Below are 24,521 nucleotides of genomic sequence, written 5' to 3' on the forward strand. Positions count from 1 at the left end.
GATGGCCTACAGGCACATGAAACAATGCTCAACATCACTCATCATCAGGGAAACACAAATCAAAACCACACTGAGATACCACCTCTCGCAGGTCGGAGTGGCTAAAATGAACAAAATCAAGAGACTACAGATGCTGGCAAAGGTGTGGACAGAGGGGCACCCTCCTACACTGTGGGTAGGAATGTAAACAGGTGCAGCCGCTCTGGAAAACAGTGTGGAGGTTTCTCAAAAAACTATCAGTAGAATTCCCTTATGACCCAGCAATAGCACTGCTAGGGATTTATCCAAGGGATACAGAAGTGCTGATGCATAGGGGCACATGTACCCCAATGTTCATAGTGGTACTGTCAACAATAGCCAAAACATGGAAAGAGCCTAAGTGTCCATCACCAGATGAATGGATCAGGAAGATGTGGTGTGTGTGTGTGTGTGTGTGTGTGTGTGTGTGTGTACACACACTATGGAGTATTACATGGCAATGAGAAAGAATGAAATCTGGCCATTTGTAGCAAAGGCAATGGACCTCGAGGGTGTCATGCTAAGTGAAATAAGTCAGGCGGAGAAGGACAGATACCAGTGAAGCCTCTTGTGTTTGTGTGCAGAGAAGTATATGATCCTCTACACTAATGACACTTGCCTTTATTTCAACCATTAAGGCTTTAAGAACATGTGGAATAAGCTGGTTAGCTGCTAATGACAAAACAGATCCTTTAACTACCCAGCCAGCAAGTATATAGCACAGAACACTGTGTTGCTACAAGGGCTTAGTGACTGGAAAAAGGTGGTCCTACTTGACTGTTCCAAAGAGCAGCTTCTCAGATCTTCAGTGTTCACTGGTAAATTTCTAACAGTGTATTTGTGTAAAGTTTGTCGTTTCAAACTTCATACACTATAGTTGCCATGACTGATCCGTTTTGCTGGCTTTTAAGCTACTTGGTCAAAAATCCTGCTTCCTTAAAACATGGAGAGTTAATGAGCATCTCAAGTTTTTCTTTTCCTTTTTAATGATGCCTGCACTATCAGAGTATTCTAGTGTTCTCTCTTCTGTTTGGCATATAATCATGCACAACCTTTTTATATCTTTGAGGTGGGAATATATTTTTATTTCCTAAATGCCATACTATAAAGATCAAATTCTTAAGTGTGTTTGTGCAGCTCAAAAGTAAAGATATGTTAGGGGGGAAAACAAGAAAAAAAAAAAAAACACTGGCCTAGATGCAAGACACACTTAAAGCAAGTTTTACTTTGGTTGTATTTTCTTTGTATATTATAAACATTTATATCACTTGTTGCAGTTTTAAGTAAAAAATTTCCAAAATGTATGCTCAACAATAATCATTAAAATGTTTGCAGCATAAAAAAAAATCTCCCAACAAGTAAGAGTCCTGGGCCAGATGGCTTCTCAGGGGAATTCTACCAAACATTTAAAGCAGAGTTAATACCTATTCTTCTCAAACTGTTCCCAAGAAATCAAAATGGAAGGAAAGCTTCCAAACTCATTCTATGAAGCTAGCATTACCTTGATTCCAAAAACAGACAAAGACCCCACTAGAAAGGAGAATTACAGGCCATTATACCTGATGAACCTGGATGCGAAAATTCTCAACAAGATACTAGCAAATCAAATTCAACAGTACATTAAAAATTATTCACCATGATCAAATGGGATTCATTCCTGGGCAGCAGGGCTTGTTCAATATTCACAAATCAATCAATGTGATACACCACATTAATAAAGAAACAATAAGAACCATATGATCCCTTCAATAGATGTAGCAAAAGCATTTGGCAAAATACAGCATCCTTTCTGGATAGTGATCCTTAAAAAATACTGGTGCAACAAATAGCTACTTTTAAAGATCCTGATATTATCTTTCATATGCTTATAAGTACTTGGTACAAGACAAGGCCTGGTACATAAGACAATATAAAACAGTATGTGGTGCAGAGGGAAGTTAGTTTGAACACTTAGCCTATGATTTAAGACCCCCCCGCCCAGGGAAGCAACTGTTCTACCCCAATGACAATAATTTATGTACCTAATGCTTTCAAGGAAAAAAAGAAGTATTGTTATTGTTTGGCAATTAGTTAAAACCACTTTAAAATGAAGTATATTATTACAACAGTGGGGGTGGGAACAGAACAAATCGGTCTACTAATTGCCTACATTTGTTTTTTCTTGATTCCAGTTATAGTCCTATTTCAATCTGTCTGTGACACTGGTGAGTGGATAATTATGGGATCTACAAAAGAAGATAATGGCCTCAGTGCAGAGTAAGTCTCTTAAGAGCTTTTAAAAATTTCAGCAACTGAGCCCTTCCTGCCTTATGCCTACACTTACTGCAAAAGCATCACAAATGGTGACCCAGCCACCAGGCCTTCTCCTTCCCATCACTTCCACCACATTGGACGTTGGAGTGACATTTTTTTTTAAGTCCCAAACTGACTATCTCACCTCACTATTTGGGCTGAATCATATGGCATTTATTCCCATATGAATTAGAATAAATGGAACCCTTCATATGGTTTTCCTGCATGCCCATTCCCCCTAGCCTAGCTGTCCAAAGAAGGCACTCAACTCCTGTGAGTCTTTTAACCCAGCCTGGGCAAACTGTCTGGCATACAACAGGCATTAAAGAGACTGAAGGCAGGAATAAGAAGTCAAATTAGGGATCATCTTAGCTTCAAAGGAAGGGAAATAAAATTAAGCATGCGTGTTAACATCCAGAAGGTGTCAGAGTCATTTGATAAGTAGGTTGATTCACTCTAAGCACTTGTACTATTGACTGGGCATCGATGACAAAAAAAATCAGCAAGCACTATAATGTTTTTAAGTGTTATTGATGATTCAATACTACAAAATATTTCTCCGTCAATCACAAAACTAATTTAACTGTCAGCCACCCAGGGCCAGATGTCAAAAACATGTGTTAAAAGGCCCTAATATGCCATGATCTACTTGATTAACAACTAACTTGCAGAAATTCCAACAATGTGTTCTTGTTTTAGTCTTATTTGCATTGGCAAGTGTTCCTTGTGCACTCATCTGGCTCTGCATGAGTCTAATCTATTTGTGCTTTATCACTGAGTGGGAACTGAATTGCAGTGGCCTCCGGCTCTGCTATCTGCCTTTCTCAACTGCTTATCTGCTATATGGCTACAACAAGGCTTGGCAAGACCAGCTTTATAAATACTGTGGGTTCCGTCTCTTGAGCTTCTGTGTGTCAATCCTAGAACTAAGTCATACTCAATCTTAACTTGCTAAGTGCCATTATTTTTTGCACTGTGAATATGTATATACATTCCTGGAAACTAAAAGGAGTAACACACTCCCCAGAATGTCATAACCCAAGCAGAATGGTGAATAGTGCCTGACAGGTTCTATTCATCAGCCAAATGACAACAAATAATTAGATGCTCTTATGAGTCCACAATTTTTAATTGATCATTTTATTTTTTATACCAGATATTGTTCCAGGGAACCTTTTCAATTAAATGTGGATAAAACTGAAATTTGTGAGGGAAGGTCCATTAAAGGCAATTGTGATGTTGCCAAAAGCACAATTATCAGGTTTGAATTTTAGTCCCATTCTTTCATCCATAAGCTGAGTGGCCCTAGGATAGTCCAGGGAGGGCAACAAAGTCCCAACCAAGGACCAACTTAGACAGATTAGAAGTGAGTTCCTGGAACATTGGGTTGAGAAGTTAACATGTGCCACAGGCTGTCCATGACATCCCCCCAGGACCCAGAAATGGGGAATGGTGCTGCACCTGTCGAAAATTTTCATTTCTGGGCAAGTCATTTTACCTCACTGAGCCCATTTCCCATCTTTAAAATGGAAGAGGATGGGTTTGGTATTTCTAAGGTGTGGTCACTTGACCACTTTCATCAGAAATGGGACCCAGGACACCGTTATTTGAAGAAGTTCCCAAATGGGGGTGTCATATGTAAGTGATGAATTACTGGGTTATACTCCTGAACCCAAGACTAGATTGTATGTTAGCTAACTTGAGAAGAAAGAAGAGGAGGAGGAGGAGGAGGAGGAGGAGGAGAGGAGGAGAAGAGGAAGAGGAGAGGAGGAAGAAGAGGAGGAGAAAGAGGAGGAGGAGGAGGAGGAAGATCCCTAAATGATAAGAATATTTGAATACAAAGCAGAAGTTTGATATCCAGTGGGATAAATATGTGAAAAGAATCTACTATTCTTTGTCCCATGATAGAGAACCTTACCAGTTCCTATCCAATGTTTTTATCTGTGCTTTACAAATACACTAACATCCTGATTTTGGCATCTTTTGAAAATTCCCTCCAAACAAATTGATCTGTGTTTGCTTTTATACTTCAATACTGTGAAAGTCTACAAGTCAGATGCAAATAAGGTTTGAAAACTAAGAGCTCACAGGTCAAAGCTGGCCCACATCATATTTGACTTGAGTATCATAATACTTTAATGTATTATGTGAACTTCAATGGTTTGAGGCAGATAAGGACTCTGCAGCTTGTCAGAGTTGCCAGCAATTCTTACTGTCTCACACTAAACCCTCTTTCCTCATTTTTGTTCCCTGTCTGGCCCTTCAAGGTATCTAACTACTCAACCCCTCATCTATTGCCCAATTCAGAGTTCATGTGCTTGAGACTGTGGATAGACAGACTGATTAATTATTATCAAGGTGGTTCCACAGGGAATGGAACTTAGAGGTTAGCTAATTTAAATGTGCATTTTGAAAATAAGGCATTAAGAGAAGAGGCTTGCCCCACATAAGGCAACAACTCTCAAGTGGTGGCATGAGTTTGAGGGGGGCCAGACTCCCAAAGACCTCAGCCTTCCTCCCAGCCATCCCCTTAGTCTCAAAGGAGGTGCTTAGATAAAAGGATTAGTTTCAGATTTGGGAACTGTTTGGGGAAATTAAATTAGAATAAATCAAATCTTAATAGGGCCAGGGTGAAAAATGATAAAATCCTGCCAAGAATCCACAATATAGAAAAATTATGATATATGTTTACTTCTGTAAAGTTATCATATCATCATATGATATCATTATGATATCATATCACTCAAAAACTGCAAACAGGATAATCATTAATAGTTTTTAGACTCATTCACTCATTCATATTTTTAACAAACAAAATTACTACAGACGTTTGGTAATAAATTTTCAAAAATTTTAAAAAGAATATTTTCTCTGAAAAAATAATTTATTCTTACAAATTTTCAAATCAAATCTTTATAATTTAATATTACAAATGTTATGTTACTTCTTTCTAGCCATAAAAAGAATTATATCATATTTTTAGCTTCTCTATTTTTTTATATAGTACAGAGGCTCTCAGACTAGAGCATACATCATGATGAATCAAGGAACTTGCTAAAATAAAGAACCCAAAGCCCTTTCAAGGTTCTGATTTAGTAGGTATAGATGGAACCTAATAATTTACATCTTGAACAAGCCATCTCCTGGTGATTCTGAAGGAGACATCAAAGAAGCCTTCTTTAAAATAGTTGGCTTACCTTATTTTTTAATCTTTAAATCATTACCGTGACTACATCTTATTGTTAATACTTAACCAAAATATCTTGATTATAATAGCATGCAATTTTGGTGAAATGAAGGTAAATTGTTTTATAGAAAAAATAAAATAAAATAAAATAAAATAAAATAGTTGGTTTAAAAAAAAAAACCTGTGGGCCATTAATCCAATGCCTTCCATTCCACAAATTTGAGGTGCTGAGAAAGACAATTACTTGCCAAGGTCATCCAGTTAATTAGTGGCAGGGCTGGGAATGGCTCCTAGGTCTCCTTCCACTTGACCTTATTATTGCAGTTTATAGACTATGATAATGTGGAATATAGGAGACAGTCAGTCTATCTCCCAAAGTCCAGAACCTTGACTACTGTTGCAATACAGCATCTCAGGGAGCTGAACTTCCAGAAGAAGAATTAAATCTTCAGGAAGTAAAGAACATTCTAGGTTAGGTAACTGGGTGTGAAAAAGTCTGAGACAGGGTGGACTTGAACATTCCAGCACGCTAGAATACAAAGAACAAGGAAAGAGAGATGGGGATGAGGTTGGAAAAGGAGGGAGGGAGGACAAAAGGAAGAAAAGGAAAGAAGAAGGGAGGCTGGAAAGGAGAGAAGAGTAAGGTAGGCAGAGAGGGAGCTGATCAGATACCAGACAGATCAGATGAAGGGATGGACTGTATAGGCCAGGTTAAGAATTTCAGTTTTTATCATCCTAAGAAAAGTAACAAGCTAGTGAAGGTTTTTAAGCAGGGCCAAGTGTGATGTAATCAGGTTTGCATTTCAAGGCTCTCCTAGCTTATTAAATATGCCAGGTCTACTGAGGAATGTTAACATGGCAGTGGGAGGTCCAGCTGAGACTGGGGGTAGTGTGAGCACATGGACAAAGGCAGGTACATTTAAATACATTTAGATAATCTCCTCCCAACCACCCCATTTTTCAGCCCAAGCTCACCTTTTCTGACAAGGCCTCTTCTAGGGTTGCTAGCGCAGTATCCGTATTACTAGAATCTGTCTGTAAGGACTTTACTCTGTCTTTCAGATTGGTTAGTTGCTTGTCTTTATCCCTAAGTTGTTCTTGTAAGTTTTCAATCTGAAAATAAAAATTAACCATATTTAATGCATATTTTATTACATATCCAAGGCCAAAATTCTTGAAGTGGACCTGTTTTAAAAATAGACCCAAGGTTATGGACATTGTCATCATTACAAGGTTACACTGACTTAGAATCAAGGTCATTTTGATGAGACCTTCATCCTTCCATAATTCAACTTTGTATTTAAATGGTAATACAGAGGAGCAGACTACCTCCTTGCATACAGATGCAAGCCCTTCAGATATGTAAGCACTATTATTTCTACTTATGTCTATCCCTCCCACCAGACCTTTAAGTCTGAAGCCCATCACCTAATTTTCATACAGTGAATCAGGTAAATACATACCCAAGATTTATTCATTCAATGAAAAGACAAGTCTTGGGGGCCCATTCTGCATTAAGCACCAGACAATATATGGCAGAACCTATGTAGTCATCATTCATTCAGTCTTGTATTCAGTATTAAACTTTGTGATATGCCAAATGTTGTCAGGGGGCTGTTTCAAAGTAACCACATGAAAAGCCAAGTAGGTTATCATCAGTAGACTGTTAATGGGAAGAACTTGTGATATAAATCAAATATAACAAGTACTAAACACTCCATTTGGCAACTAAGTCATGTGCTGGCAACCAACCAGCCACTTTTATCCACTATCTGTAGCCTGAAATAAACACACTAAATAGCTGATTATAACGCATGCCCATGAACAGCAGCAAGGAACTTTGCTGGGCATTACGTACATTATCATTCATGTTTTTATTCTCTGCTTTCAAACCATATATTTCTTATCTAAAGATTAAGAAGAAAACCCGCTGTACAAACAATTTATTCATATTAAGGGTTTTAAAGTGACAAGTAAAAAAAGCAGTACTACTCTAAGATAAGTCCATTCAAAATATTTGTATTCTGCACCCAGGCGTTTGCAGGAAATCATTCCAAATGTATGTTTAACAATGTGTGACCTAAACAAATTTTTGGATTATTTGATACATTTAGCATAAATCTCGAATAAAATACAAATAGTGACAAAAGTTGCAGCGACAAGGAGGAAGAGAAGAAGGTGACAGTGGGGGTGGCCATGGTAGCAGCATCAAAAGATTTATGAATGCATAAACATTGACCTTGCTGACTCTTGACTGGCAGGACACAGGACTTGACTAATTTTTCCAATGGCTACAATGAATTTGAACTAACAGAAATGGACTTTTTCCCTCCCTCTCTCCCTTCCTCCCTCCCTCCCTCCCTACCTCTCCTCTTGCCTTCCTTCCTTCTCCCTCCCTCCTTACTTCTTTCTGTGTTACCCCGAACAATATATCTTTTTAATAAGACATGTTTTCTGCTTTGAGACAAACATCCTGGAAACTCAAGTTATACGTCAAATTATTAGCCTCTCCTTCATCAAAATGCAATGTATTCCTGCCCATGTACCACTGTGAGAATTCAGTCCTTCCAGGGAAAACACAGGAACTCAAAAGGCATAATCATCTGCAGTCAAAACAAAGGTTTCCTCCATGCAGACAAGTGTTCATGTGGTTACACAATCCCAAAAATAAATATACGAGTGAACAAAAATATGGATGGTTACATGTCAGAATAATACTCGTTATGTAGAAGAAGCTAACAGCTGAGAAGACTGGCTCTGTAAGAAGACTGTGTTATTATTGCAAGTACACCCATACCCACAGATACCTTTGTGTACATGAAAATGTGTAAATCCATGGTAGTCCCAACCAAACTGATTAGGCACCCCCTGTCACTCTGGGAGACAGTGCCCTGGACAGGACAGAGAACACCTTCCCTCAGGGCATCAGCTCTGGGGCCATGGTAGGCACTGACTTCAAGGGACTTTGGGCACTGGAAACAGGCTTTGAGCCTGTGAGAGAATCCCTGGGGCCTCCCCAAATTACTGAGAGGACTGAGGAAGATTAGGGCCAGGGTCCTACCAGTATACATGTAATATAAGAACACTTGGTATTTTCTGATTTTTTATAATTGCCATCCTAATGGGTAAGGGATGGTGTCTCATTGTAGTTTGATTTTCATTTCTCTAATGACTAGTGATGTTGACATGTGGTTACTGGCCATCTGAATACTTCCTTGGGAGAAATGTCTATTCAAACCCTTTGCCCATTTTTCAATCACAGTTTAATTTTTGTTGTCAAGTTTTTAGGTATTCTCTGTATATTCTGCATATAAATACCTTATCAGATATATAATTTATAAATATTGTCTCCAATTCTGTGGGTTGCCTTTTCACTCTGCTGATAATTCTTTTGATGCATAAGTCTCTCCCTCAGTTGTGCTTTGTCTACATACCATACATTTTGGTACACTGTACTTTATTTCATTCATCTTTAAGCATTTTTTTTCATTTCTTTTGTGATTTGGTTTGATCTATTCATTGTTAAAGAGTGTGTTGCTTGGAGCACCTAGGTGGCTCATCAGTTAAGCATCCAATTCTTGATTTTGGCTCAGGTCATGATCCCAGGGTCATGTCAGCCTCCATACTGAGCATGAAGGATGCTTAAGTTTCTCTTTCTCCCTCTCTCTCCCTCTGCCCCTCTCCCTTGTTTGCACTATCTAAATACATAAATAAAGTATATTGTTTAATTTCTATAAATTTTATGAATTTTCCAGTTTTTTGTTATTGATTTCTAACTTCATCCTATCATGGTTGGAGAAGATACTCTGTATGATATCTATATTCTGAAAATATATTCAGACCTAATCTTTGGCCTACCATAGGGGGAATGTCTCATGTGCACTTGACAAAACTGCATACGCTGCTGTTGTTGGGTAGAATATTCTGAATATGTCTGTTAGATCTTGTTGATTTATTGTGTTATTTAAGTCCTCTATTTCCATCTGTATCTTCTCTATGGTTGTTTTATTATTAAGAGTAGGGTATTGATGTCTCCAACTATTATTGCAAAACTCTTCTTCCTCCTTCAGGTCTGTTAATTTTTGCTTCAAACATTTTGATGGTCTGTCATGAGGTTCATACATGCCTATATGTCATACCTTCTTATGGTATTGAAACCTTAATTAATTTATAATGCCTTTATTTGTCTCTTGTAAACTTTTCTCTTTCCCTTAATACTTGCATAGAACACATTTCTTCTTGCTTTCACTTTCAATCTATTTGTATCTTCGGATGTAAGGTGAGTCTCTCATATAGTTGGATCAGGTTGGGGTGGACTGTTTTTACGTTTGTTTGATCTTAATCCACTCTGCCAATCTCTGTCTCTCAATTAGAGAGATTAATCCATTTACATTTAAAGTAATAACTGAAAAAGAGGGATTTATATCTGTCGTTTTATTTGTTTCTTGTATATCTGATAATGTTTTTTGTTCATTTTCTGCACTGCTGTCATCTTTTGTACTTAATTGATTTATTTTGTACTGAAATAACTAAATTCTTTTATCATTGTGTGTGTGTGTGTGTGTGTGTGTGTGTGTTCTACAACTAATTTCTTTGTGGTTACCCTAGGTATTAAATGAAACATCTACAATGTATAACACTCAACACTTAACACTTTGAAGTTATACCAGTTTAGCTTCAATAACATAAAAAAAATCTCTTTTATAACTCCATCTCCACCCCTTTTGGCTACTGCGATCACAAAATTATATTTTTATACATTGTGCTTACAAATATAAACTAATGATTCTTTTTAATGCATTAGTCTCTTACATTATGTAGAACATGGAATTACAAACTAAAGTTTCAATGATACTAGCTATTACATTAACAATTTCTTAAAATATATTAGTTTCAGAGACACCTCGGTGGCTCAGTAGATTGAGCGTCTGACTTTGATTCAAGTCATGATCTCGCAGTTCAGGAGTGCAAGCCCCACATCAAGCTCACAGCTGTCAGCACAGAGTTGGTTTCAGATTCTCTGTCCTCCTCTGCCCCTCCCCTGCTTGTCCTCTCTCAAAAACAAATAAAACATTAAAAAAAATAATAAAATAAATTTTTCTCCTAGATCATATAGAAAACAGAAAGTGGAGTTACAAACCATTGTTATAATAATAGTAGCTTTAATATTTCCCCCATGTACTTACCTTTATTGAAATATTTAATTTTTTTTAACTTTTTAATGTTTTTTATTTATTTTTGAGAGATGAAGAGAGACAGCATGAGCGGGGGAGGGTCAGAAAGAGGGAAACACAGAATCTGAAGCAGGCTCCAGCCTCTGAGCTAACTGTCAGCACAGAGACCGATGCAGGGCTCAAAGCCATGAACCATGAGATCATGACCTGAGCTGAAGCTGGACGCTCAACCAACTGTGCCAGCTAGGTGCCCCTGAAATATTTACTTCCTACATGGCATTGAGTTACCATCTAGTGTCCTTTCATTTCACCCTGCATGACTCCCTTCAGCTCTTCTTGTAAGGCAGTTCTAGTAGTAACAAACTCCTAAGCTTTTTTTATCTGGGAGTATCTTAATTTTTCCCTCACTCTTAAAAAACAGCTTTGCTGAATATAGGATTCTATATTGCTAATCCTACGTTGCTGAATATAGGAAAATTTTTTATTTTCTTTTAGCATTTTAATTATGTCAACCATTGCCTTTTGGCCTCCAAAGTTTCTAAACAGAAATCTGCTTATAACCTCATTTAGGATCCCTTATAAGTGACAAGTCACTTCTCTCTTGATGCTTTCAAGTGTATCTTTGTCTCTGGATTTCAAAAATTCGGTTATAATCTGTCTTGATGTGGGTCCCGTTGCATTTATTTTTCTGAGAGTTTATTGAGCTTCCTGGATGTTCATATTTGTGTCTTAAATCAAATTTGGCAAGTATCAGCCATTATTTCTTCATAAATTCCCTTTGCCCCTTTCTCTCTCTCGTCTTTCTAGGACTCCTTTAATGTGTGTTGATCCACTGATGATGTCCTACAGGCCCCTCAGATTCTGTTTACTTTTCTTCTTTTTTTTTGTCTGCTTGTTTCAAGTTCATTGATTCTTTCTTCTGCCTGCTCAAAGTTGCCAGTGAATCTTTCTAGTGAATTTTTCATTTCAGTTATTATACTTTTTCACCTCCAGAATTTCCTTTGGTTTCCTCTGAGGTTTTCTATCTTTTCATTGATATTTCCATTTTGCTCATATGTTGTTTTCTTTATTTCCCCTGATATCTCCCATTAGTTCATTAAGAGTGTTGTAAAATCTATGTCTAGTAGATCTGCAATCAGGTCTTCTGTTCATTATTTCTCCTTTGAATAGATTATACTTTCCTGCTTTCTGTATGCCTTGTGTTGTTGTTGTTGTTGTTGTTGTTGTTGTTGTTGTTGAAAACTGGATGTTTGAAACTCTGGAAATCAGATTCTCTCCATATCCCAGGGTTTGCTGGTTTTGTTGTTTACTGTTTTTATTTTGTGTTTGTTGTTGTCATTGTTGCTGTTGGCTATTTCTGAGCCAAAGATCAGTCTGAAGCATAAATATAAGGTCTTAGGTCTTTTCTGAGCCTGTGTCTTTTCCTGGGTATGTGTCATCTCTTTCTAATTTTCCTTATATATGAAGTTTTTATGAATATCCTCGTCATCAATGTAAGGCCCTCAAAAGAGAAAATGAATGGAGAGGAAAAAAGATTGCTAGAATCTTAAGTCTCCTGAAGGTCACTTCAGCAGAAGAGGAGGGGCCTGCACCAATGTGGAGAGGTGCAACAACAATGGTTGCTGACTGCCCCTCTGATCAGAAGCAACAATCAATGATCAGAACACAGATCCTTGACATTTGGAAAGGGTGACATTTTTGCTCACCCTGGCTCCCGCGAGCTATGTGTTGGCTGCTCCAGGCACACATGTTTAGCTGCCTGCCACTTGGCTGAATGGTGGGAAATGGTTAGCTCCCACTGTGTTAAGACCTAATATTGACCAAAATTAACTGCATTTTACCATCTAAGCCTTCCCTGTAACTTGTAAGCCTTTAACAGACTACAGACTTCCAAAATAGTTACATTACACAGATTCTGCCAGTTCAATCATGGTCTAGATGAAGAGACAAATTCCTGTGCCTTCTACTCTGCCATCTTCCCAAAATCCTTCTCCAGAAATACCCTTTATGTAGCACCAAGAAAAAGGCAAAACTGATTGCTAGAACATGATCCACTACACCATGGATTTAAATACGAAGATTTAAATCAACCCATTGAGTTGGGTTTCTATTGCTACATAAAATATTACCACAAACTTAACAGGTTAAAACAATATGAATGTATTACCCCACAATCTATAGAGCAAAAGTCCAAACATGGTGTAACTGGTTCTCTAAGGTCTCAGAAAGTAAACATCAAATGGTCAATCAGGCTGAAATCTCATCTGGAACTTGAGGTCCTCTTTCAAGATGATTCAGACTGTTGGCATTATTCAGTTCATTGTTGGCTATTAGCCAGAAGTTGTTCTTAGCAACTAGAACCTGCCCCAAGTCTTTCCTATATGCACCTGTCCACATTCAAAGTTAGCAACACAGCATTTTTGCACATGAAATCATCTCCTCCATGCTTTGAATTTTTGACTTTTCTGCCTCTGACCTCTAGACTCCGATTTACAGTGCTCAAGTGATTAGTTCAAGCCCACCCACATAATCTCACTTTTGGTTAACTCAAGGTCATCTGAATAGCAACCTTAATTATATCTGCAAATTTCATTTTGCATAAAATGTAATCTAAACATTGACACAACACCAGGGGGCCCATGTCACGAGGGCCATCGTAGAATTCTGCCTACTATCCCTATAAATTTCATTTAGAATTAAAACATAGAAGCCTTTTCAAAGATTCCTTAAACAAATAATTCTGCAAGATAAATTTATCCAAATCTGAAGAATTAACTATAATGGGGTGTGTGACATTTTTAACATGGCATTTCTGATAGAGTCATTTTTATTTGGTTAAAATTAAAATAAAAATAAACTTTCAACTTATAAAATTGTTAGATAGTGTATGCACCAGACCTCCTCACTACAAGCCAGTCACTGTCCTAAATACTTACTTTTAGTCTTTTTAACATTTTATAATGAGATAATTGAGATTTCCATGCAGTTGTAAGAAATAATATAATGAGATCCCATTTACACTTGTTACACAGTTTCCTCTGATAGTAAAATCTAGCATAACTATAATACTATATCACAAGCTGGAAATTGATGTTCACACAATCCACTGATCTTATTCAGGTATCATCATTTTAATATGCACTTATGGGGGGGGTCTGTCTGTTTGTATTTAGTCCTATGCAGTTGTGTCAAACATGTAGATTCATGTGACCACCACCAAGGTCAGGATACAGAACAATTCCATCCCTCAAAAGATCCCATATTTTGTCCTTTAATAACTGCACTCATTTCTCTTCTCTCTCTGCCCCCATCTCTAACCCCTGGCAAATATGATTCTGTCCTCCATTTCTATAACTTTGTCATTTCACAAATGTTACATAAACATAGGAGTACAGTACATAACATACGCTTTGGCAATGTTTTTCCTTTTTTTTTTTTTCATTCAGTATGATTCTCTGGAAACTCATCCAAGTTGTTATATTTACCAATGATTTGTCCTCTTTTATTATTAAGTATACCCCATGGTATGGATATCCCAGACTGTTTAACCATTACCTGTTAAAAGGACACATGGGTTGTTTCTGGTTTGGGGCTATTACAAACAGACAACTATGAACATTCACGTATTGTTTGTTCTAGGAACATAAGTTTTCATTTCTCTGAAATAAATGCCACCAGAGTGAAATTTCTGGGTCATGGAACTTGCAATTTTAACTGTATAAGAAACTGCCAAACGGTTTTTCCAAAGTGGCTTTACCATTTTACATTCCCACCAGCAAAGTAGGAATGATCTAATTTTTCTACATTCCCACCAACACTTTTGGTGTTGTCATTACTTCCTATTTTAGTAATTCTGATAGATGTATAGTGACATCTCATTGTAGTTTTAGTTCCCCTAGTGGTTAATGACTTTGAACACCTTTTCATGTGCATATTTGCCATCTGTACATCCACCATCCACTTCAGTAAATATCTGGTCATGTCTTTTGGCCGTGTTCTAACTGGTTTGTTTTGGGTTTTGATTAACTGTTGACTTTTCAGAGTTCTTTTGAGAGTATTCTACATACTAATCTCTTGTGAGATATATGGCTTACAGTTATTTTCTCTCCCAGTCTGTCACTTGTCTTTTCATCCTCTTAACAGGTGTTTCACAGAGCAGAAAGTCCAATTTACAGATCATACTTTAAATGTGAATTCTATGAACTCATTACTTAGCCCTAGATTCTGATGATGTTATCCTATAGTTTTTCTAATAAATTTATAGTTTCATGTTTTCCATTTTACTTTGAGTTCATTTTCATATAAAGTATGAGTTTTAGGTCAATGTTCATTTTTGTTGCCTATAGATTGTCTAGTTAATCCAACACCATTTGTTCAAAAAGCTATTTTTACTCCATTGAAATGTCTTTGCCCCATTGTAAAATACCAGTTAGGCATATTTGTGTGGGTATATATCTGTAAACTCTTTCCTGTTCCATTGATCTCTACCACTCCAATAATAGGAGATTGTCTTGATTACAGTAGCTATATAATGAGAGTTAATATCACCTCTTTTTTTAAGAATGTTTAAGTTAGTCTAGGGCTTGTGTCTTTCCATAAAAAAATTATAATAAACCTTTTATGTCAACAAAACCCTTGGGATTTTTAAAGGAATTTCATTAAACTTATAGCTCAATTTGGGGAAAATTGACGCTTTTAATATGCTGAGTTTTTCAAACTGAGAATACAATACATACCTCAATTTGCATAGGTACTGTTTGATTTTTTTCATTAACATTTTACATTTTTCAGCATATAGATCCTGTACATGTTTTGGTAAATATATTTCTAAGTATTTCATTTTCTTTGTAATTATTACAAATTAAATTCTATTTTTAATTTGTTTCCACATACTCACTTTAGTATACAGAAATTAATTCATTTTTGTCTATTGATCTTTTATCCTGAGATTTTACCGAACTCATATATTAGTTTTAGGAGTTTGTTTTTCTTCTAAGATACTTTGGGATTTTATATGTAAACAATCATGTCATCAGCACAATAGGGATTTTTTTTTAACATTTATTCATTTTTGAGAGAGAGAGAGAGAGAGAGACAGAACATGAGCAGGTGAGGGACAGAGAGAGAGGGAGACACAGAATCCAAAGCAGGCTCCAGGCTCTGAGCTGTCAGCACAGAGCCGGATGCAGGGCTCAAAGTCACAGACCATGAGATCATGACCTGAGCGGAAGCCGGACACTCAACCGACTGACCCACCCAGGCACCCCGATGGTTTTCTTTTTTAATTTTTTTTCTTATCACAGTAGTGAGCACTTCAGCAGTAGTAAGAGTAGACATCCTTGCCTTTTACCTGAATTTAAGGGAAATATATTTGGTCTTAGTAATGAAAGACAGATGTTAGCTGTAGTTTTTTTGTATATGTTCTTTAGCTAGCTGAGATGGTTGCCCTCTATTCCTAACTTGCTTAGAGTTTTTAATAATTATTTTACAAAATGCTTTTTCTATGGTAAATAATATGGCCATGTTCTTTCCTTCCTTATACTGTTCATATAATAGATAACAATGATTGATTTTTTTTCAATGATTGAGTTTTAAATGTTGAACTAGCCTTGCGTACCTGAAACAAATATCACTTAGTCATGATACATTATACTTTTTACAAATTTTTGCATTTGATTTTCTAATATTTTGTTGAGGGTCTTTTATTTAAGTTCCTGAGACACAGTGGTCTGTGATTTTGGGGAGTTTGGGGTTTTATTGTATTTTTCTGTTTTGTGTATCAACGTAGGACTAGTTTCATAAAATTGCTTGAAAAATATTCTCTCTTCCCTTTTCAGAAATAAATTGAGTATAACTGGTATTAATTCTTTAACTGTTTGGTAAAAATCTCCAGTGAAGCTATCTGGGCCTGGAAATCTTTCTTATAGGAACTTGGTTTTTTGTTAAAATATTTTTTAATGTTTATTTATTTTTGAGAGAGAGGGAGAGCAAGCACAAGTGGGGGAGGGGCAGAGAGAGGAAACACAGAATCTGAAGCAGGCTGCAGATGCCAGGATCAAATCCATGAACCGTGAGATCTTGACCTGAGCCAAAGTTGGATGCTTAATTGACTGAGCCACCCAGGCACCCCTAATAGGAACTTTTAAGCTAAAAATTCAATTTATCTAATGGTTATAAAATTATTCAGGTTATGTATTTCATTATTGTTAAGTTTTGATAGTTTGTGGTTTTTGAGGATTGGACCATTTCCACTAAAATGTCAAATTTATGCATATAAAGTTGTCTGTAATATTCCTCTATCAACTTTTTAATGGCTACAGAATGTGTAATGATATCTCTTCTTTCATTTCTGGTATTGGTGATTTTCATCTTCTCTCTTTTATCTTGGTCAGTGTTGCTGGATATTTACCAATTATTTTACTTTTTTCAAAAACAGCAGCTTTTTAAATTTGCTATGTTATTTCCATGTTTTATATTTTATTTATTTTTTGCCCTACTATTATTCCTTCCCTATACTTGCTTTGGTTTATTTTGTTCTTATTGTTCTGGTTTATTGAGGTAGAAATTTTGATTATTCATTTGTCATATTTCTTCTTTTCTAATGTAACTATTTAATACTATAAATTTCCCTTTTAGCACTGCTTTAGCTACATTCCACAAATTTTGATATGTTGTATTTTCATTTTCATTCAGCTATTGGTATATTTGTCCTTTATGACTTCATCTTTGAGGCATGAATTATTATTTACTTAGCATCTTCGCTTTTTTTTTAACTTTTTAAGTAATCTCTATATCCTGTGTGGGGCTCAAACTCACAACTCCTTAGATCAGGAATCTCATGCTCTACAGACTGAGAAAGCCAGGCACCCTACGTAGCATCTCTGAACTATGGATTACTTATCGATTTTCATATCCCTCTATAATTGATTTCTAGTTTGATGTCATTATGGTCCTAGAACATACTGTATGAATCCAATTCTTTTAAACATGTTCAGGTTTGTTTTACAACCCTGATATGATCTATCTTAATGAACGTACATGCATGTATAGTTTGCAGGTGTTGGGTAGAGTGTTTTACAAATGTCAATTAGCCCTTACTAGTTGAGTTATTCAGTTCATCTAATTTCCTAATTTCTGTACTTAATTTTATCAATTGCTGATAGTGAAGTGTGGAGACAACTATGATTTTGTCTATTTCCCTTTTTAGTTCTCTCAGTTTTATTTCATGTATTTGTTTGGTGCATATACATTGAGGATCACTAGGTTTTCCTGGTGGGTAACTTCTTTTATTATATAATATCTCCCATTGTTCCCAGTAATTTTCTTTGCTTTTATATCTACTTAATCTGATATTAATACAGTCATTTCTCTTTGTTTTTAAATTAATGTTAACATGATATATCTTTAGCCATTCTTTAATTTTCAACCTACAATGTCGTGTTTGAAATGAATTTCTTACACACAGCATATAATTGTGTCATGTGTTTTTGGACTTTCATTTGTTTGGAGGGGTTTTTTGTTTTGTTTTGTTTTGTTTTGTTTTGGATCTACTTGGATAATCTCTTTTAATTGGTATATTTTGACCATTTACATAAATTAATTATTGCTATATTAAGGCTTAAGTCTGTCAATATATTATTTGTTTTCTGTTAATTTCCTCCCATTTTTTATGTCTCCATTCTTTCTTACCTTCCTGAGTGTTACTGGAAATAGTTTTAGGATTCCATCTTCACTTACTTATACTATTTTTGAGTATATAGTTTTACATATTATCTTAACAACTGCTGTATGTGGTACAATTTACATATGAAACATGTCATAATCTGATATAAATGTTTTATCACTTCAAGTGAAGTACTAATATTGCACTTAAGGTTCTTTTATTTGCCTAACTTTTTAAATATAATTGTCTCATTATTTCCTTACCTACAGTGAGCACAACAGATATTGCCATATTTTTGCTTCAACTGTCAAAATTCTTTTAAATTATAAGGATGAAGATAGTTTACTATATTTATCCATATTTTTTCCATTCTACTTTTCTTTCTTCTTTTCTGAAGTTCAAATCCTGCTGTTACTATTTCTTTTCTATTTAGAGAGAGCTTCCTTTAGCTACTGTTCAGGGGTAGATAAGCTAGGGACAAATAATCTTGGTAGTCCTTTTTTCAGTATGTCTTTATTTTCCTCTTTATTGCTAAAAGATAGTTTCACCAGATAGAGAATTTATGGCTGGCAGCTTTTTTCTTGTTTTCCTGTACTTGAAAAATATGCCAATTCTGTCTGGCCTCCATGGTTTCGGATGAGAAATCCACTATCATTTGAATTGGTATCTATCCACTTATAAAAACTGAATACTTTCTCTCTAGTTGCTCTAAGATCTTTTTTCTTTTTCTTAGTTTTTGGAGGTTTAATTGTGATGTGTCAGCATAGATTTCTTTGGGCTTATCCCACTTGCAATTCACTCATCTTTTTAAGTATGTAGGTTTATATCTTTTGCCAAATTTGGGAAGCTTACAGCTATTACTTTTTCAAATATTAATTCAGCCCCATATTACTTCCTGTTGGGAGCGGCAAAGATTCAGCTGCTTGGCCATTTGCTAGCCGGATATGTCACTCCCTGAGGGGAGTTGCAAAAATAGGCAGGGGAGCGCCACTCCCTGTCAGAGGAGGAGCCAGAAGATCAAAGCTCAACCGCCTGCAGGCAGGGTAGCATCAGCCCCTCAGGCGCTGTGCTAAAACACTTTAGTCTGGTTCCTCTTTTACTCCAGTCTTAATCCCTTAACCCTGTTTCCTAGCAACCGACCTAGGTTAGCTGCCTTGTTTTCCTGCCTTGAAACCTTTTTAAGATAGGGTGTTTTCTCAATAAAGGGAAGAGGCTTGATCGGAAACTGTGTGCTGTCTTCACTCTCTGTGCTCCCCCTTTCCTGCCCTTTCTCTCCCTCCCTCAGGAAAAGAACCCACGAGGATTTTCCGCCCTGCTGGCTGGGGCGGGACACGACATATTGGCGCCTCAACATGCGACTAAGTGAGGGAGCAGGACACCTTCTCATTTCTTTCTGGGTCTCTGATGATACCTTAGATCTTTTGTTATTAAATCACAAGTCTCTAGGGTCTATCCATTTATTTTCCAGTCTAGTTTTCCTCTGTTGTTCAGATTAAGTTGTATTTATCTGTCCTAAAGTTCACAGTCCTCAATTTCTATCTTGTGGCATTTCCACTCTACTAAGGAATCCTTCCAGTAAGGCTTTCTATTTTTTCAAAGGAATTTGTAAAAGTTTATTCAATGTATTTTATAACTGCTTTAAATTTTTGTTGTAAAACTCCAATATTTGATTCACCTTAGTGGTGTTATTAGTTGTCTTCTCTCATTCAAATCATGACTTTCCTAGTTCATGGTATAATGAGTAATATTCTATTGTATCCTGATCATTTTGGATATATGTTAGAAGTTTTGTTTTGCTTTGTTTTCCTATTTATATTCTATTTTAGCAAGCAGTCACCTTGTTTCAGTTTAGCATGTGGGTTCCGGCTGACCTCATGGTTTGCTGACATTGCTGTCAGGGGCGGGCAGCTTGTTGCTACCAGGAGCCGGGGGCTAGGAATAGATTATTCTGGCCTGACTCTGCTGATAAAGCTGCTGTGGGCAACTTGAACCTACCTCTAATGGCAGGTGTAAGATGGGGAATGGGTTGGTTCACTGGGACTGTTCTACCAATGCTACTGTGGGCAGACTGGGCCAGTACTAAGTCCCAGCTGGGCTTCCCCTTTCCAGTAGTTTGGTCAGACAACTGGCATTTCCTTCTTCTCTCCCTTCCTCCCTCTTTCATTCTGATCTCTCTCTTTCTTTCTCTCTCTTCAATTCTTCCTTATTTTCATCTACTTTCTGTTGGCAGTTCAGGGTTGCAGGGCTCTCCACCTCCCAAGCAGGGATATACAAAGAACAAGAACAAAACCAAGAATACATCCTGGTATTCTTCAATTCATGAGGCCCCTAGCCAGATCTCCTTCTTCTTTTCTACATTTCAGAGTCCTTTTAGGATTGTCTGCGCATTATTTCAGACAATCTAACTACACTGCATTTAGAAAGAAGGGAAATGTGAATTTATATTATCTTGCCCAAGAACTAGAAGCCACCAAACACTTTTTAGAAATGGATTGTTGAATTTGCTCTTCAGAATCCCATCATGGATTGAAAATGAAAAGAAGCAAAGAAACCTGTTAAGGTGATCCAGACAACTAGTGAGGAAGGAGCACTTAACACTCAAACTCTCCAACTCAGGCCCCAGCTCTGTGTCAGCCTCCCCATGGCTATCCCAGGAGCCTGTAGATTAGTAACTCTCAGCCCCCTTCCTGCACCAGGACCCCTAGGGATCCTACCAGATGATGGAGGGAAGGGAGCCAGAGTCTGGCTGAGCAGTTGAGTAGTTTCCAAACCTGACTCTCCTTTTTGAGATTCACTCCCAAGTAGCATGAAACTACATAGCAAATAAATTTAAACAAACTCAAGCAAACTCACTGTATTGGTAAGTATTCTCTCTGCTAAAATACCAAACACTAAGTAAAGAAAAGGATTAGCATGATACCACTAACAGCTACATTTCTTATCACAGAGCTCACACACATTAGGCCCTCAGTAAATAATTCTGGACTTTAACCAAAATGAACCAGACCTTGAAATTCTGCATGAAGCTTGGCTCAAATTACCACCTACTGGAGTGTTCCTGAGAACAACCATATCATGACACCCTGTGGAATATTTGAGATACTGCACTCTACAAGTTCTATCAAGGTCCAAATTCAAAGGGACAGAGGGAAAGCAGGAAAGAAAACAGCTCCCCAAAGTGCATAATCAATATTTAAAGGTCTAGAATGCTTTTTTATCATCATCAGTCTGACCCCAAAGGATAAGCACTCTAAAATAAAAGTGCCTGCTTCCCATGCTTGGTGCTTATCTGAATTCCAAAGCATTTATATGATTTCCTTCCCTTTAAAACTAATTTTAAAATGCGATCCAAACCCTAACCAAGACAGCATGTTCCCAAATAGTATGGAATTTTGTGTAATTTTTCCTTTAGACATAAAATGAATAGGCAGCAAATTTAAAACATCCCCAAATTCTTCTAAAATAAAACATCCTGAAAATGTCCCAATGATAAAATCACAGGCAAGATCCAAGGGAGCATCTAGAAATTCTCATGATGTAAACATATTAATGAGTGATTATTACAGACAAGATCTTCATATTTTGCTAATCATGGCTAAATCTATTGAGAGATAGCAGGGTGGTTTAAGAGGTCTAGAGCCTCCTACACAGAAAAAACTCCTAATACTTTGCAAACATATCTGCTGAATGTCATAATAGAAAGAAAACTACTTTTGTTTAAAAAATACCTGAAAACCTGTCAAATTTAGAATGCAAAACATTCCAATTTTTTAATATTGTATACTCTCCAAAATAAAATAAAAAGCAAAGTATAAACAAAGAAATCATTATAATGCAGCAAAAGTACATCTGCACACACACTGAAAAGGAAATAATTAAGACTTTTTTATGACACTGATTTTATCTGAAAGTTATAGCTATATAGACAGATAGCTATAGATTCAAGTTTCAACTATGTGTATACCTTTGTTATTTATGGACTTTTTAATTTATTCAACTAGTAGCTGACATCAGAAAACTAGTCCACTCCTCTGAATACACTAAAGACTCATAGAAAATAGAAACTGAAAATGAAATAATGGGACAACTAGGAAAAAAAATTTATAAAATCTTTAGGTCTCATAAAAACCATACATAAGTGATTCTGGATTTTGAGAAAGATATAACAGATCTTCTATAGATTTTCACTTACACATTTTCTTTTAATATTTATAGATTCATTTTCCACCACTCTCTGTTCTAAAATTAAAATTTAGTTAGCAAGATACTACCTGCCTTCCATGTTTGTGTTGTTGCTACTTAATTTAAACGCAACTAACTTTATATTTTAAGTGTATCATCTAATCTTTGGCTATTTAAATAGTGAATATTTTAGTAATTAAAAATTGCCATTAAGATCGCTTAAAAAAATCATTACACTCTTTGGGATAAAAGTCTTTCCCTGTCCACATACAGTCAATAAACAAAGTGCTAATCTTGTCACTTTTTTGGCCACTATCTCAGGAATGCTTCTTAAGTACTCAAAGGATTAAATTAAATCTCACCTGCAGACAGGCTTTTCAAATCAGCAGAAAACCTAGTTCTCTAAGGAAAACTACTTTCATCATGTTGAACTAAAACCAAAGATTCTATCCTCTGGAATTTGCAAGAAAATAGCAGCATCAAAGAAAACAATTCACTTCATGAAAGTCTGTTCTTCAAGACTCTGTCTAAAAGAATTAATGAAGAGAGAATTCATTTTAGGAAATATTTACTCAAGATCACTATAAGAGAGTCAGAAAATTATGTCATTTAAATTATCTCAAGCTGATGTCTTTTCACAATTTTGACTGTCTTACTAGGGTTTTAGGAAGCTTTTTTAAAAAAAATAATTATTTTATTTATATTTCTTGTTTGGAATTCTAAATTTGGCTTATGGGCTTTTGCTTTTTTAAGGGATTATATAATTTTTTGAGCTAAATATTAAAGCCCATGCAGGGAATAAAAGGAAAATATTTATTTCTTTTAAGTTCAAAATTTAAATAATAGAAGAAACTGAATTTGAAATTAAAGGTATGTATGCATTTGGGGAAAAATGATAGAACTCTACCTAGTAATTTGATAAATTATTTTCCAACTTAAAGTATTATATCTAGGCCCTTTCATTTAATTTAAGAAATACTTAATAGGATAATATACATTGCAGAAAATTTCCTCCTAAGAAGATACAACATTTCAAAAAGTTACCCACCATGTTGTTATAAGAGCCACGGAGGGGGGTGGGTATTAGGATGCAGTTCATTTTTGGACTCTTGCATCTACTTCCTAAATAAACAAATGCTGGCTCTTTCTCCCCAAATCAAATGCAAACCCAGAGGAAGGACAAGGAGATGAACCACTAGACTGAAAAATAGAAACATTATGTCAAAGCACCCTACATCATTATTTGCAGACAATTTATTTTGTTATTGGTTTAGTATCCTTCATGCTAAATGTTCTGTCCCCTATAGCAAATGTTCCATTTCAAAAACATCGTAACATGTGCTGGAAATCCAAACCACCAAAGTAATAGTTTTCGTGGCTAGAGAATGTATTTATGGTAGATCAGAAAAATGAGCATTAATCCTGAAGCTCAGTGTGTATGAATCTTACTGTCAATATAATTTGTAAAATGACCTAATGGTATATCAGAATTTTGTTGTTGTTGGAATAAAAGCGTTGTGAAACACAAATTAAAGTGCTACCTCTAAAAGGGGGCTATGTTACATAAAAGTATTAAAGTCAAGATTCACAAATTCGCCTTTTATTGTCTTCTTAGAAACACCAAGAAGTATAAACAAATAACATTTCTTCAATTAGGTACATGAGCATGACCTATTGTATGATCATTATGTAACTGAGTGTTTTTTTCCTTTAATTTTTACAATTGATTTTTTTTAAAAAAAAGTGCTTTATCTGTATGTGGCAAGAGTGGCCTCACCCCACGCCTTCCAGAGATCAGTCTAAATGGCCCTGGCAGGATCTCAAAAATAGATCTTGCCTCCTCCTGTCCTGTTCCCTCCACTCCAGGTGTATTTCTTTAGGGACATAATCTAACAAGTCATTCTAACTACAGTCACAGTATCCTGTCTGAGCTTCACAAACATTATACAGTAATTCTAAGCATCTTTAACATTTATCTCAAATATTTTGGAAGCTAATCCTTAAA

General features: G+C 36.1%; 1 protein-coding gene across 1 annotated transcript in view; it reads right to left on the reverse strand.

The window, feature by feature from the left end:
• Positions 1-24,521, reverse strand: part of ERC2 (ELKS/RAB6-interacting/CAST family member 2) — a 916,748-nt gene that overhangs the window by 478,795 nt on the left and 413,432 nt on the right. Inside the window, exon 8 of the mRNA XM_029918083.1 lies at positions 6,473-6,610. Coding sequence (XP_029773943.1) covers positions 6,473-6,610 — 138 coding nt within the window. The remainder of the gene's footprint in view (positions 1-6,472; positions 6,611-24,521) is intronic.

The sequence above is a fragment of the Suricata suricatta genome, chromosome 12 (genome assembly GCF_006229205.1).
Source record: "Suricata suricatta isolate VVHF042 chromosome 12, meerkat_22Aug2017_6uvM2_HiC, whole genome shotgun sequence".
Taxonomy (NCBI): domain Eukaryota; kingdom Metazoa; phylum Chordata; class Mammalia; order Carnivora; family Herpestidae; genus Suricata; species Suricata suricatta.